We start from the raw sequence: 15,558 nt of genomic DNA, 5'->3' as shown, positions 1-15,558 counted from the left end.
TTCAATTGCTTGCGATTGTGAGAGTTTTTTCCATTGAAATTTTCAATTTATAAGATGTCTGTCCCACAACTTAAACGGCATGCAACTCTTGGATAAAACTTTTTTTGGCTATCTAAAATACGTAAAAATTTTGTAAGCGCCAGTAACTTTATGACCTCATACCATAAAACCAGTAGACAGTGGGTGCTTGGGTATCCAAGTAAGAAGTTGTACTCCTATAAAATTATATGGCAGATAATATAATTATAAATATAAATTTACCTTTTATGAAACGATATTCTGTACGAAAATGGTGCAATTATCGTGGGAATGAGTATACCTAAGTTGATTGGGTGTGATTTTAATTAATATTTAATGGGTTAACGATTATAAACAATATATTACGGCACAATACAATAAAAATAATATATTGTATAAAAAATAGTATGAAAAATACCCACAAAAATTGTACTTTGTTTGACTATGCCATTATTTTAAATACATTACATTAAAAAAAATCGATACTTAACATGTAACCTAATAAAAAAATAACGTTAAACGGCATTTACATGATTTGTAGGAATCTCTCGAATTTTTTGGGTACAAAAAATTACTTTTAGATAAACCTATTGAATTTTTGAATGGACCCACAAGTTAAATTTCAAATGAATTTAGAAAAAGGGGATGAAGTGTGCGTAAATGCATGTATGTGAGTACATCCACATGAGAAAAACACTTGCTAGCTTTACTGTACACATTAGAATTCCTATCATTTCTCTGAACTTTCCCCCACAAACTATATGAAGAACGGCCAAAAAATCACTATAATCACGAATGAAAAATTTGTAAGAGAGTAAAACAATAAAAATTAAGTATTGTGTTTGTACAGTACAAAAAATTTTTTTGTAATTTTTGAAATTTTTGAGAAAATATGAAAGAATTGTAAAAAAAATTATTAATTTACTGTAAAAGTAACAAATTGAATACGTAGAAGTAAATATTTATTAATTAATTGGAAGGGTACTCTGCTAAAATATACTCATTTCCAAGCTTTTTTAAAAAACATTTTTAAAAATTTATTAAATTAAGTAAATTGTTTATTTATTTAATTGATAACGAAACCAAATAAATTATTGTACATTTAGTAAAAGCTACAATTAAATATAAGTTACAAACTGTACCATAACATGAAGTAATTGATTACTTACTAATGGGCTTTCTTGTAGCAGAGTAGGTAAGGGCCGCAGCCAGAAAGTAAGAGGTCAGGGGTTCGAATATCTTTGGAAACTGTTTGTTTTTCGTTTGTTTGTTTGTTTGTTTGCTTGTTTTTTTTTTTTTTTTTTTTTTTTTTTTTTTTTTTTTTTATAGAATGGGTTGAAAGAAAAAGAAATGAAATTCATAAAATTTAAATTGTGTGGCATTATGTGGTGTAGAGGAAACCGGAAGTACGTCATGAGGGGTGGGGCGAAAGGGAAGAATCAAGAAAAATCCACTTCCGTCACACTTTTTCTCAAGGTCAAAATCTGAAATCTTTGATTCACCTACAGAAGTATAACTTCAAAAATTAAAAACTGTGTTTTGATTCCAGGAGTCGTTAAAACTAAAAATTTTCGAATGAGTCATGAGCTCGTTACGCTAATTTAGCCCTTTTTTGCATCTCAAACTAAAAAAATACTTATATATGGTCTACATTATGTTTTACCTTCAGCAGTTAATATCTTTTGAATAATTAAAAATATTTCCGGATCGATATCTCCTTAAACGACTGTGTAATCGACTGGGACATGAAATATGCAATTTTGAGTAGAATGGCCTATATGATTTATCATATGGTGTTCATTTCGTTACAGTGCAGTGAAAATGTGAGAAAGAACAACAATGTTGTTGTTGTCCACCGGACTTTGTCGTTCTCTTTAGTACCACCAGCCTATTTGTTTACGATGGCTTCCTTTGCACTGGCATATCGAGCGCATAGCTATAAGTATACAAGCCTGCGTACAGTCGCTCGGTCGTTTCACGGGTTAATTACCCATATAAGGCGAGCCTAGAGAACTTTAACTCCAAAAAAAAACACGATCAAACCGACTGATTAGAGGGGAAATTAACTTTTCTCTCTGATGCTGTGACGTTGCACTGGCTTTTTCTGCCCTATGTAACCGCAGCCTTTATTATGGATGTACAAAACAACTACACCTCAGCTGTAAACGTATATACGAATCTGTACACCTTTTTTCCATAAAGGTGTAGGTGTAATAAACTTGTGATGAGTGCATTGTCATGCGCGGAATCCTATTTACATAATACTAGGGCCGTATCATGTAACTATTTTTCAGTTCATCAGCTCATGTAATAACGTAGAGCCACGACGCAAAAAAAGTTAAATGGTACCCTCTCTGATAGATTACGTTAGAAAAAAAGGTTCCCACAACAAATAAAAATAGTAGTAGGGAAATTATTTTTCTTCTCTGATGCTGTGTTATTTCACTAGTTTTTTCCACTCCATGTAACCGCGGCCTTTAGTATAGATGTAATAGGTTTGTTTGGGAATTAGCTTGAACGTCTTTGAACGGTGGAAAAAATAGCTACATTTTCTTGTACTATTAATATCTCAGTAGCAGTAAATTATAAACTTTACAAGACATAAATAAATACTAAGGCACATTTCAAGCACTTGAAGTATATAAAAATTTTATCTCAACGTAACAAAAATGTGAGAGTTATTGTTCGGTCGTTAGTCAGTAGATTTTAAATGTGCCCGAACATTTATAATAACAAAGATATATTGTTATTATTATAATGTTTAGCATATTTTTTACCTATGTCGGTATCCTGTGAGAAACGATCAAATTTTACTTTTTTTGTGGGGGGATATTTGAAACAAACTTATTTTTTCGAAGGAGCTCGGAGGTGTGGAGAGCGTGGGAAAGAATGATGACTACCCTACACAAAAAAACTATATAATATTGGGAGATATATGTGTGTCTGTATGTGTGTGCATGTGTGTGTGCGCGCGCGCATTCGTCTGTTTGCGTGTGTTTTTAGAAAGTGACTTATGCGGGAAATTATAAGCATGGAGTAGGGTAATTATGCAGATATTCAGGAGTTATACAGACGTCCACACAATTCTACCACTTTAATGTTTCGTCAATTAAAATGTGTCTTTTCAGTCATAATCACTAAATAATGTATATCTTAATATAAATATATTTCTGTTTTTTTTTTTCAAATGTAATACCTTATATTTTCTATGATCATCCGAGATTTATCGAATTACGAATATTTATGATGTTGAATTTTTCTGTGAATTTTCACCAAACATTTAGCTCTATAAGTCAAAGAATAATATTTACATTTTTAGAGGTGAATAAATATGGAAAGCAGTTTTGTCAAATTATGAACTTTCGTTTTTGATGCTACAATACATAGATCATTGTCTTAAGACATTGAATGTAACTGCACATTCCCATGTATTGCACATATACTTATTTAATTATTTCTTCATTTACTACTCCTCTATAATAAGTATTTTAAAACAATTTTATTTGATTGCACTTGATCTTTTTGTTGATTTACCAAATAAATGTTATGATGGAGGCAGCATGGACATGGGTTACGTTTGACAAACAAGTATCCGTAGTATTTCAAACCAAAGTGATTACACATCTAACAATTTACACTATTACTCAAACAATCAGAATCACAATTTTTATATGATTTAAAACTATAAGGTTAGTTGTTAAAGTACTCAAGTAAACACTTCTGTTTACCAAAAAAAAAAATCAGATAAATAAATGAAATCACGTATATTTTACTTAAAAATATTCACTAGCCAACAAACGATTGTTGAGTGCAAAATAAGAGCTAAAGTATACCAAAGGAAAAGCAAGAAAAATTATTAGGATATGGGAGAGCTAGAAAGGTAAGGGATAGTGAGGTAGAGCCTCCTTCAAGTCTAGTAAGTCTACCTTTGACCTTAAAGTATATAGACATAACAAGATCATGTTAATTGAGTAAGACAAATTTAAACTTAAAAGACTTTTATTATAAAGGCTAGAGTAGTTTTCAAAACATGGCTGCGAAAAATTTGAAAAGTAATACAAAGTATACTTTAAATTCCTCACTGATCATCATGAATAAAAATTTTAATTAATTTATTTTCACATGTTTTCAGTAAGAGTGCTCATGAACTACGAGATAAACTTCAAGTAAGTTAAGCTTGTTAACTTCCTTGAAAATCGGTTAGTGTGATGTTCTACCTCCAAGCCACGTCATGAGTTATAAAAATATCACAAAAAATACAAGACAGAAATTTTATCATTTTAAATAAAAAATATATTACCATTTTTCAAAGTTGACATAAAGTCTTCATTCCAACGTAATTCTGTCATAAATTCCTTATTCTGAAGAAAAAAAGCAAAGCTTTCATCTTCTAAAAAACTAAAGTCTTGTCCAGAGTTAAGATTCAAACTATTAATACTGTCGACTTCCTGAAAAGAGATTCGCAGAAAAGAATGAGGCAACGGCCCAATAAGAGGTGGTTGCCAATTTTTAATTTTTCTGGTGCTTTCAGCTCTAAAAGTTGTCAGCTTTATGTTTCTTGATGGTAAATCCTCATTTTCTTCAATTTCACTGCGAATCTTTTCATTTTCATTATCAGTGCTCATTGACAATAATTGATCAATAGTCATATCAACAGCTCCTTGATTCGATCTTAAAACAGCCTAAAAAACATTGGGGCTTTAACTATTACACTCAGAGAATAAACTTTCTGAAACCTCTTACAAAAATCAATTTTTAAAAAAAATCTCAACTTAAAATATTTTGAGTTACTAATAATAAGTACTTATAGAATCACTTTTATAGCACTCAACTTATTTAAACTTTCAAGTGAAAATTAGTTACCATCATCATGATTGCCATCATCATTGTTATAATCATTGTCAACACCATTTTTTTATGTTGTATATCATTTTAAAATCAAGTATGAAAAGAATTTGTAATTGAAATGTGGACTAGAGATAAATATAGTACAGCAATGTACTTTCTGGGATTGAACTATCCTTCGGATATTTACATCTAGATAATTTAATGTACGATTTTCTGTGAGAAAACATTGTCATTATTAAGTACACGTATAATGGAAATGAGAGCTATTGTAGAAGTTGTTCAAAAAGACTCTTAGTTGAGAGTAAATGCGGCACCTATTTCGCAGATATTTTTTTCATACCCAATTTTCATGCAAAATTAAAAGTATGGCACCTATCGAAACTTTTATGCCTCAACTATGTCATGCGATTTCATTCTTGAGTTACTTTAGTTATTTTTTTTAATTGGCAATAAAAATCATACAATTGAAAAAATATCGTTGAAACTTTGTCAGATACCTAGTAAAGAATTGCAAAAAAACAGAAAATTTGCGATACTACGAGCATCATCTCTAAGATTTTTTAAGGATTTATTGAACCATCCTTGTTTAACGTTTACTTGCAGAAGGTTGTATTGGAACATTGAATTAACAATTTTAAAACATTAAATTCTTGCAAAGAAAGTCCACTACACAGTAATAGTGGTACTTGAGGTCCAAAGGCCTATGACACTCATTATAAACTTGGTGATAATTTTGTAAAGCTTACATTAACAGTTTTAAGTAGTGCATGACTCAAAAACTATACTTCAATATACTTGCTATGTAATAAACTTTTTTTCCGACTTTCTACTCCCCTCCTTTTCCTAAATACCTTATATAAAAACTGAAATGCCGTTAGGGTTCAATATCATATTTTGTCCGTCATGCATAAGCAAAAAAAATTGCAAGAACTAAATGATTAAGAGAATATACTTTTTATATTCTTACATTTTTCATGAAATCAATCTCTGGCTTGAGTTTTCCATATGTCATATATTTTTTTCGCTAGGAAACTAACGACTTATATATATATATATATATATATATATATATATATATATATATATATATGTTTCTACTATCGTCCAAAAAACTTTTTGGTACAAAACTCTAAATATCATATTGAACCATGTCAATATCTCGACTTTGAAGTAAGTTTTTTTGTTTATTTTTCTAAGTAATACGTCATAACATTTTGAAATTTTAACTATAGATTCGTTAAGTCTTTTTTTACATGTTTTTCAACCTAAGTACAATAGGTCAGCTTTCAAAAAGACTCTCGATGAATATAGTGTATACTTCAAGATTCGCAATGTGTTTGGTTAGTATTTGTGTTTACGGTGGCCGACTCATGGGGATACACAGGATCATCATTATACTGACCAACGTGACAGGAATCTGGTAAGTGAAATTTCACTGTTCTTACATACCATACAAATAACTCTCGAGGGAAAACGCATTCGAAGAAAAATTTTTTACATCGATATCCTCACTAAATTACAAATCTAAGGACCTTGGTTGTAACACACAATTGCATGTATAAGCATATACCTGATATACAGGAGACAAGCACTCGATACAAAATTTTCTAATTTAATCTATATCTATCGGGCTAACACAAAATACACAAAAACAATAGGTGCCTTACGATGAAACTAAAGAAAAATATATGCACAAGAGGCATTTCACGTCAACTGTCCTAGTGCGATCCGCAAGCACCAAAACATGTACTTTTGAACTCGCGATTGCGGTATTATAAATAACTGAGAAAAAATAATGGAAACATAGGATCGACGTGTTTTTTCCTCAGCTTTTCGGTGATGCAATCGGTCTTTTGAAAAAATGACGATTTAACCTAGAAAAACACAAAATGTGTTATATCTCAAAAACGGCATTTTTAATATTTTTTTAACCATCGCCAATCGAAAGAGCAGGATTTTTTACGTCAGTATGGTGATTTCCAGAGAGTACTTTTTTCATTTTAGCGAGATATTGAATGACAAAGTTGGGCGCAACGACACAGTGGGAGCTGCTGCTCGACTCGCGCGATGGTATGCTATATGTATTTATCGCCAAGCGAACATGGTTAGGTTGCGCTGTTTTGATTCAACTTTTAATACACAGCAAAATAAATAATTAAATAAATAAATATGTTATTTTAATGAGTTACCATTAAAAAAGGAATAAACCAAAATCGAATTTAACAAAACAAAAGTATTGAAAATGTATTTATTAATCAAAAACTGACAGAGAGATAAAATAAACTATTTACATCGTTCATAATTACATTGCAATAAATTGTTTACACCGTTCGATAACTCTGTAATTATATTTCTCACATAATGTTTACAATAGTCACTTAGTTTTTTTCTTCGGTAATATACATTTTTTCTTCTTAATACTCGTCGCCTTAAGATTTTCTAACTTCACTTTAGGAAAATTTTGGTATTTTGTGGCTAAAGATGTATTTTTAAGCATAAAATATTTGTTATCAATGGAAATGATTGCGTTATAATTTAATGTCCCTGGGATAAGTTTGCATTTATTAAACCTACTTTTTAAAAATATTGAAGTTGCTTCATAATCTGATTTCGCACTAAAAAAAAATTCAATTTCTTTGCAGTGACTTTTTGCCCAATCGTATAAAGCTTCAGCAGAGGTAATGTGCTTTTCCGACGTCAATTGCAAACTTGCTCTTCTCGCGCCTCGTTTTGAATTTGCTCCAATGCCATTACAAGCACCATTGCCATGTGCAGTGACAAAGAAATGCCATTCAGCTGCTATACCGAAATTTGTTTTGTGGTATAAAAGAGTTTGGAAATTACTTTTGTTTTTAAAATATGGGCCAGCTCCATCGGTGAAGTAAGAAATTTTTTTCGGATTAAAGTTTTTTTTTAAATAATTGACAATAATTTTTTTAAACTCATACACGGCTATGGTATCATGCGCTAAATTATCGAAAATAATGGCAATACTTTTATGTTTTACTTCATCTCCTTCTTTATGATAAATAACTATCGTGAATACAGATGCCTGATTTTTGCTCCAATGAAACGATTGGGTCGAGTTTTGCATAACGAACGCATAGTTTTCCGCGAAATCACAACACACGATAAATTGGCCATCTTCCAAGTTACTTTTGAGGTTTTGAAAAGACTGTGATTATTTTTTTAAGAAATGACCATGGATTTTCAACTCCATTAACTTTTCACAGAGTAAAGCAGTGAATTCGTGAGCATTTAGCGTTTGTGATGCTATATTAAACCGATCAGTTTAAAACCAGTTCTGGAATTTTACTTCACAAATATCGGTGTCATTAAATACTTGAATTAAATGATTTTTCAATTGAGCTGTATTCGGGCAATCAAGACAGACTCCCGTGTAACATTCATCTGATGGATTATCGCATACTAGGGCTGCAATGCAATCATTGTAGTTGTTTAATTGTAATTTGCTAAGTTTTGTTAATTTAGACACGTCAGTCCCTTCCAACATCAATTTAACATTTTTATGGTGTACGCAAACACAAACCGTATGCGTTCCATTGCTTCCAGCTAGAATGCAGTGGACGGTCGAAGCAAAGTAGATTTAGTAAAACCGATCTCGATATTTTCGTGCTCTTTTTGAAACTGTAGAAACAAATCATTTAAATCGCCAAGTAATAATCTTTTTTTTATGTGAATCCTTTTACAATCTTCTTGTTTCACCGAAATGAAATCCTTCAAGCTAGGCATAAGTCGACTTACATCATCACGTACATAAAAATTTTTAACTAAGTTTTCTGTTTTGAGAGGAAGTACTTTGCCTCGTTTTATTTCGGAGCTGTTAATATGCCGTTTTCAGATAATAAAATTGTAGCTTGCCTTGCTTCTCGTTCTGTACAGTTAAATTCTCTTAGCATGTCATTACGGCTCCAGGCAGCAGGGTATGTCTCTCGATAATTACTTGAAAAGTTTAACAAATTCTTGAATATACTACTGTGATTGGACAACCCCAAGGGATTACAGCACCGAGACGAGAAAGCCATTGTCAAAGCAAGCAAGAAGCATACGATTTTTCAATTCAGTAAACACGACAACATACTTTAATTTCACTCTAAGTTAGGCCTCACCTACGTAAAAAGAATCGAATTAAAATATTATAAGCTATCTGAAAAATATCCTTCACAAGCGTTGCAGCGAAGTAACGCTCGGCAAGTAAAATCATTAGCTCACATTTCATCTTCTGCTTGCATAATAACGTATTTTGTTACTAGTTGATGGAACCTCGAAAACGAGAAATAAATATAATAAACAGCTCAAATACTGCTCCATTCAAGATAAACTATCAATCTGTCAATTTCTCTTAACTTGTGTCCATAAAAACAACTTTTTTACAAACACACTTAACAAGAAAAGTATACGATTCAACCATCCATCGAAACGTCGAATCAAAACAGCGCAACTTAACCATGTCCGCTTGGTGATATATATATATATATATATATATATATATATATATATATATATATAGTATACCATCGCGCGAGTCGAGCAGCCACTGCCACTGTGTTGTTGCGCCCAACTTTGTCATTTAATATCTCACTAAAATCAAAAAGTGCTCTCTGGAAATCGCCATACCGACATAAAAAATTCTGTTCTTTCGATTGGCGATGGTTAAAAAAATATTAAAAATGCCGTTTTTGAGATATAACACATTTTGTGTTTTACTAGGTTAAATCGTCATTTTTGTAAAAGACCGATGGCATCACCGAAAAGCTGAGAAAAAAACACGTCGATCCTATGTTTCCACTATTTTTTCTCAGTTATTTATAATACCGCAATCGTGAGTTGAAAAGTACATGTTTTGGTGCTCGCGGATCGCATTAGGACAGTTGACGTGAAATACCTTATATATGTATAGGTATATATATATATACGAACACAAATTAAACTAGAAATTAACATTATGAGTGACGCAGAAACAAACGATACACTGGGAGAAGGAGTACAGAAAGTCGAGGGATGCACAGACGTACACACAGTGGGACTGATTAACACAGACGACGAGGTGGTGTGGATTGACTTAGAAGATGATGCAGAATCATGGGCAGAGTGACAGAAAGCCAGCCAAAAACAGAAGCTTTTTATGATGAAAATGTTAAGGAAATTAATGCTAAACGTAAGATGCGGGTGGCTATCTCATAGGCAAGACATGAGCGATACCGAAGCCGTTGCACCATCCCATACCGAAACACATAAACTCCCCTTATTAGAAAAATTAACTCCCCACGCCGAGCGTTAAAATGCAACAAATAACAATAACAAACCCTTCACTAATAAACCTAGCAATAAAGCTTAAACCAGACACAACACAAATATACACGATATAATAAGAGAAGCAGCTGCACAGGCGGTGCAACAATATACAAATAAAATGTCGACACAATCAAAACATACATTATTACAAAAAATCCATGAGAGAACCACACAGCGTCAAATACAAATGCGATTACCAGTAGTTCAAGAGGAGCAAGGAATTGGGAGCGAGGGGGTTGTTTGCGATACGAACTACAACAATAATAACTATAGACAAAGAACAACGACACAACCCTATGCTGCAGAGGAATTCGAATCAAGTTGGGCAAATACAAATTACTTAAATGCCAAAAATCAATTTACGGTACCTCCACATTATGCAGGGAATTTTAATTACGAACACCCAATTCAGAACACTTTCTCTTCATTAAGCCACTTAGCAACAAACGTGCCAACTTTTGACGGCGATCCCCTTAAGTCACCCCTACTCGAAGAGTAGACCAATTTGTAGTAGAACTGAAAAACAGATGCAGCAGCATAGGGAGCATCGATGCTTTATTAGCAAAATTAAAAGTTATAAAGAAATACAGAGGCGAACTCGTAGAAGAGTACAGCTACCGCGTACAGAAAACGTACGATAGAATAATAACACTCTACGACTCGGACATGACATTACTCCCTAGTCAATGACAGGCGTTGAAAGAGAGTGCTGAAAAAAAAACCATAAAGCAATACACGTATGAAATACAATCACCTTATAACTATAAGGTAACATGCCTCAGTCCAAAAACATTGGGCGAAGCTATCCTAGCCACGCTGAAAATGGAAAGCGACCTCAGTTTACGCGAGATAATGCCAGCACGAATCAAGGCTCAAGTATGCCTAGCAAGAACAGAGACAAGAGATATGGACGATCGTACGCGCAACCAAGAGCAAGCAGAAACGACAGAAAAAGGTAAAAAAACCAGGGATTATCAATATTGCTCGTATTGCAATGAATACGGCGAGCGTGCTACAAAATTATGTATGAAACTGGTAGGAGACGCGACGAAAAAGAAAATTCAAAACCCTGATATCAAAGCAAATGACGCACCAACGCAGACAGCACAAGATGAACAAAATGTAAGAGTTAAAAATTGCGCTTACTGCAGACGCAGGAGGCATGTTACAAGCAAATGTCGCACAAAAGTGAGAGACGCAAAGAGTGGGAGAATAAATCGGAGCGATGGACGCAAACAATTCAACAAAGATAACAGGAAAAATACGGAAGGAAATTTAAACTACCGAAATAATTATAATTACCCCCCTAATACGTATCACCAAAACTATAACAACGATTAGAGAAGAAACCCCTATAATAATACAGGTTATAACAGATATCACAACTACAACAGGAACATTAATTATCCACGAAATAACAACAACAATTACAACAGCCAGTACGGTAACTACATTAATTATAGAGGCAATTATAACTATAACATAAATTATAATAGGGGTGAAAAATATAACGACAGAGGACCTCCAAATAGAACAAATGATGCATCTGATGGAAAAATATTTACGCATAGCACGGAACAGTTAAGCTTGCAGGACGCTCGTCGTACTCCCCAAGCGCCGAGCAGGCTCCGAGAATAGAAAGAGAGATAAAACGTAAGAATGAGACAGAGGCAGCCAAAGAAGAGAAGAAGCCAACAGAATCAAATAAAATACACATCGGAGAAACAGACTCCGAGCAGGCTCCTTAAACGGCTGAAAATATTTACGAAGAAAAAAGAGTTGAAATAGAACCTATGACTAGTAGCCCTTTAGTTGACGGAGAAAACATCAAGGAATAAATGAACCTACCTATCCGCAGGGTAAGTATGACGAGTATTGGAAGCACACCACCATTAGTAATATTAAGCAGCAATCAACTGCAATTATGGAGCGCAAAGTTTTATGCGAATACTGGTGCCGAAGTAACGATTATAAAAGAATGCTGTCTCACCACAGACACGCATATAGAGAGCAGAGAAAAAGTCCTAATAACTGGCGTCACACACTGAGCACGCTGCACGTTAGGGACAACTAAAATACCTCTTAACGGTATTATAATGAATCTGCATGTAGTTCCCGATACCTTTCCAATAGAGATGGAAGGAATTATTGGCTGGGACACCTTTAAGTTATATAATATCCTCATAAGCACCAAAGAAAATTATTCAGAATTAAAAGGTATCAGAATCCCATTACTAAAACCAAAATATTTTAAAATCCCCGCAAAATCGAGGAAAATAATATTTGCGCGTATAACAGATGATAACAGCCACGTACAAGTGGGCTGGGTCCCTTTACAAAACATAAAAGAGGGAATCTTATTCGGAAATTTTTTAGGAGAAAACAAAAATTCGAAAATACATGCGGAAATTATAAATGTAACTGATCAACAAATTGATGTGCCAGTACCAGAGATAGATGTTTTCGAATGTGAAACAAGACAAGGGGCGGAACCATTCAGCATCGCTGGGGACGACGCCGAAGGGTTAAACGAAGCGATGATCGGCCTTTTTAATACTAAAAATTCAGATAAAAATAAAGAAGATAATGAAGTTATAAAAAAAAAGTGCCATAAGCGGTAAAAATAGTTACGATGTAAAGAGCTACATTCAAAATTCTGAAGATTTTAAGAAATCGGATACAGCGGCTCGAGTAAACAAAATAATGGAAATCGTCGATACATCCAGCTGCAACATGGAGGAATTAGACGATATCCAGAACCTTACAGAGTACAATCCTTTCGTATTTGGCCTAGATAGCGAGCCACTAAAGGCTACAAACTTACTTAAACATAGAATAACAACGTCAACAGAGAAACCAATCGTTGCCAAGAGGGTATGTTATCCAATAAAACTAAAGGAGCAAATGCAAACAGAAATAGACAAGCTACTACTACAAAAACAAATAATTGAACCCTCGACATCTCCATATAATTCAAATATGTGGATTATCCCGAAAAATGTGGGACCAAACGAAGAAAAACACTGGAGGGTCATAACAGATTTCCAGCTATTAAACGAAGTAACGGACGGTACGTGTTATCCACTGCCGTTCCAGAATGAGATCTTGGAAAATTCATCAGCTGCAAAATAAATAACCGTGGTTGATTTGAAGAGCGGGTTTTTTCAAGTAGAAATTCACGAGGAGGATGCTCATAAGACCGCGTTCTCAGGACCGAACGGACATTACCAATATGGTATTCGCACAAAACTTGGAACAACACGGGATAAGATTCAAAAAGCTTTTAAAATGGTTAGCCAACGCAAACCTCACAATAGAACCGAGAAAGTGCCAATTTCTTCACTCTTGTGAATGTGCGTCCAGATGCTTGAAAGGCAGTGAATCACCATACCCAACCTACGATAATGAATTGTTGGCGATAGTATACGCTAAAGAGTAATGTAGGCCACATATGTTCGGTCATAAATTAACAGTCGTAACAGACCACGTACCGCTCAAGCATTTTCACACATCAAAGAAGCCGGAATTAAGATTTCGAAATTTGAAGGCAGAACTTCAAGGATACGAGTGTGATAATGTTTACAGACCTGGACTAATAAACAAAGCACAGCATGCCCTGTCTAGTAACCCAATAATAAAAAAAGGGTAAGACAACCCAAAACTACCACGCCGGGAGCTGTATGAGCTCGCGGAAAAACAGGAAAGGGACAATCATGAAGACGTGAACGCGCCACCGGCATGACTACATAAAATGCGTACAAGGAGACAGAGGAATCTAATACGAAAGAATGAGAAAGTCAAAATAGAAACATCTGACTCAGACGAGTCAGACGAGAAAACAATTTAAAAAAAGCCCAGAAAATTTAAAGGATGCGAGCACATATCAAGCACCAGCAGTTACAGTTATAGAGATACAGGATCAGAACAGAAAATGACGGAAAAATCGAAAAATAAGACACAAAAAGACAATTGAAATAACGTACAATTGTGGTACTATCAAATTTTGTATTTATTCAAAAACAAAAAAAGACAACTTTACAGCGATAAGTGACAAAGAGAAAATTTTGTCACAAGGACCGGCAAAAAATAAACTAGCCTACATACGCAAAGAAAAAAATGTGGAAAAAGAGGTGAAAACAACGAGCACACTATTTATAAACGAAGTTACCGCAGAAAAAAATACAACATAGAACTCGTAAACGTCAATTGGATACACTACACAGGAAAATCCCAGACTTTTCTCATACTGTCGAGCATTCTCACTACTCGAAAGAGATTATTATTAAGCATTGCAATTCACCACCAGTGACACAGAGGAAATCCAAGCCAGCAAAACGTTGGGGATTCCAACTAGCGCGGAATAGCAAGGCTGCGGAGAAAGCAGAAAAAGAGAGAGAGAGCAGAAAGCTAGGGCGGCAACAGCGGAATCGGCAACAACAGCAACACCTGACAGAGACAAGGAAGGTAAAGAGAGATCAGAATATAAAAGAGGGGTACAGGACCAGCAGAGAGAGAGTAGAGCCAAAGGTAGACAACAGGTAGACGAGCAAGGGACGGAAATAACCGAATCAAGCCGAACGGCAGCGAACGAACATGCGAGCCAATGACCGCCAGATACACAAAAACCCGACGGCAAAAATAAAAATTATAATAAGAATAGAAGTCCAATTACCAATTTAAAATCAACACTTAACGAATCAATAAATTGATTTCGAGCAAAGGTCTCAATCGACGTTGACAAGAAGTACATAAGGGGGAAAGAAGGCATAAGAATCGATGTATGGCAAAGCGATGATATACCGATCGTGATGAACGACGAAAAAGATGCATAGACTTGAATATAAGGTATCCAATCCGCAGAACCCTACAAACGACTAAGAATGATCAACGTCCTTAGAGATGGTAGTCTGAGCGCCCCTAATACTTCTGTGCAGCTTGGCAGAATCAACAGACGAGCTTAGAAAAGTGCTACGCGAGATAAATAAAATAGATAAATAAATGTAAAGACCCAAAAGAAGTAAAAGTAATACTTAATAACAAACATGAATTTGGCGACGGTAAATGCGTTTTTATATTCTCACAACAGTATGAAACAAACATATGCATACACCTACAAGTGGCACCCGATAAGACAATATACCAACCTTTTATGAGGGGGAAAGACGCGGAATTCAAGCACCTTGAAAGCCAACACTATTCGGCCCTCGTAGAAGAAGCCAGTAACGACTATTTACCTAAGAATCATAATAAAAATCACGACAACGACCTCGAGATAACCAAGAACCTCAAGATAACACAGAGGAAAATCTTGAAGGAGACAGTAACGAACAATCTGTAAACAAACGAGACAGAGAGAATGGTGAACAAGGTGCATGT

The 15,558-nt window shown here is 34.3% G+C and overlaps 1 protein-coding gene across 1 annotated transcript in view; it reads right to left on the bottom strand.

Annotated features, from left to right (window-relative positions):
• LOC106637006 (CUE domain-containing protein 1) overlaps window positions 1-15,558 on the bottom strand; it is a 158,174-nt gene that overhangs the window by 82,822 nt on the left and 59,794 nt on the right. Inside the window, exon 2 of the mRNA XM_014349623.2 lies at window positions 4,319-4,700. Coding sequence (XP_014205109.1) covers window positions 4,319-4,700 — 382 coding nt within the window. The remainder of the gene's footprint in view (window positions 1-4,318; window positions 4,701-15,558) is intronic.

Source organism: Copidosoma floridanum, unplaced genomic scaffold, assembly GCF_036245765.1.
Source record: "Copidosoma floridanum isolate Cflo_tuat_1 unplaced genomic scaffold, Cflo_Japanese_pri ptg000034l, whole genome shotgun sequence".
Classification (NCBI taxonomy): domain Eukaryota; kingdom Metazoa; phylum Arthropoda; class Insecta; order Hymenoptera; family Encyrtidae; genus Copidosoma; species Copidosoma floridanum.
This window is presented reverse-complemented; position numbering and strand designations above follow the sequence as displayed.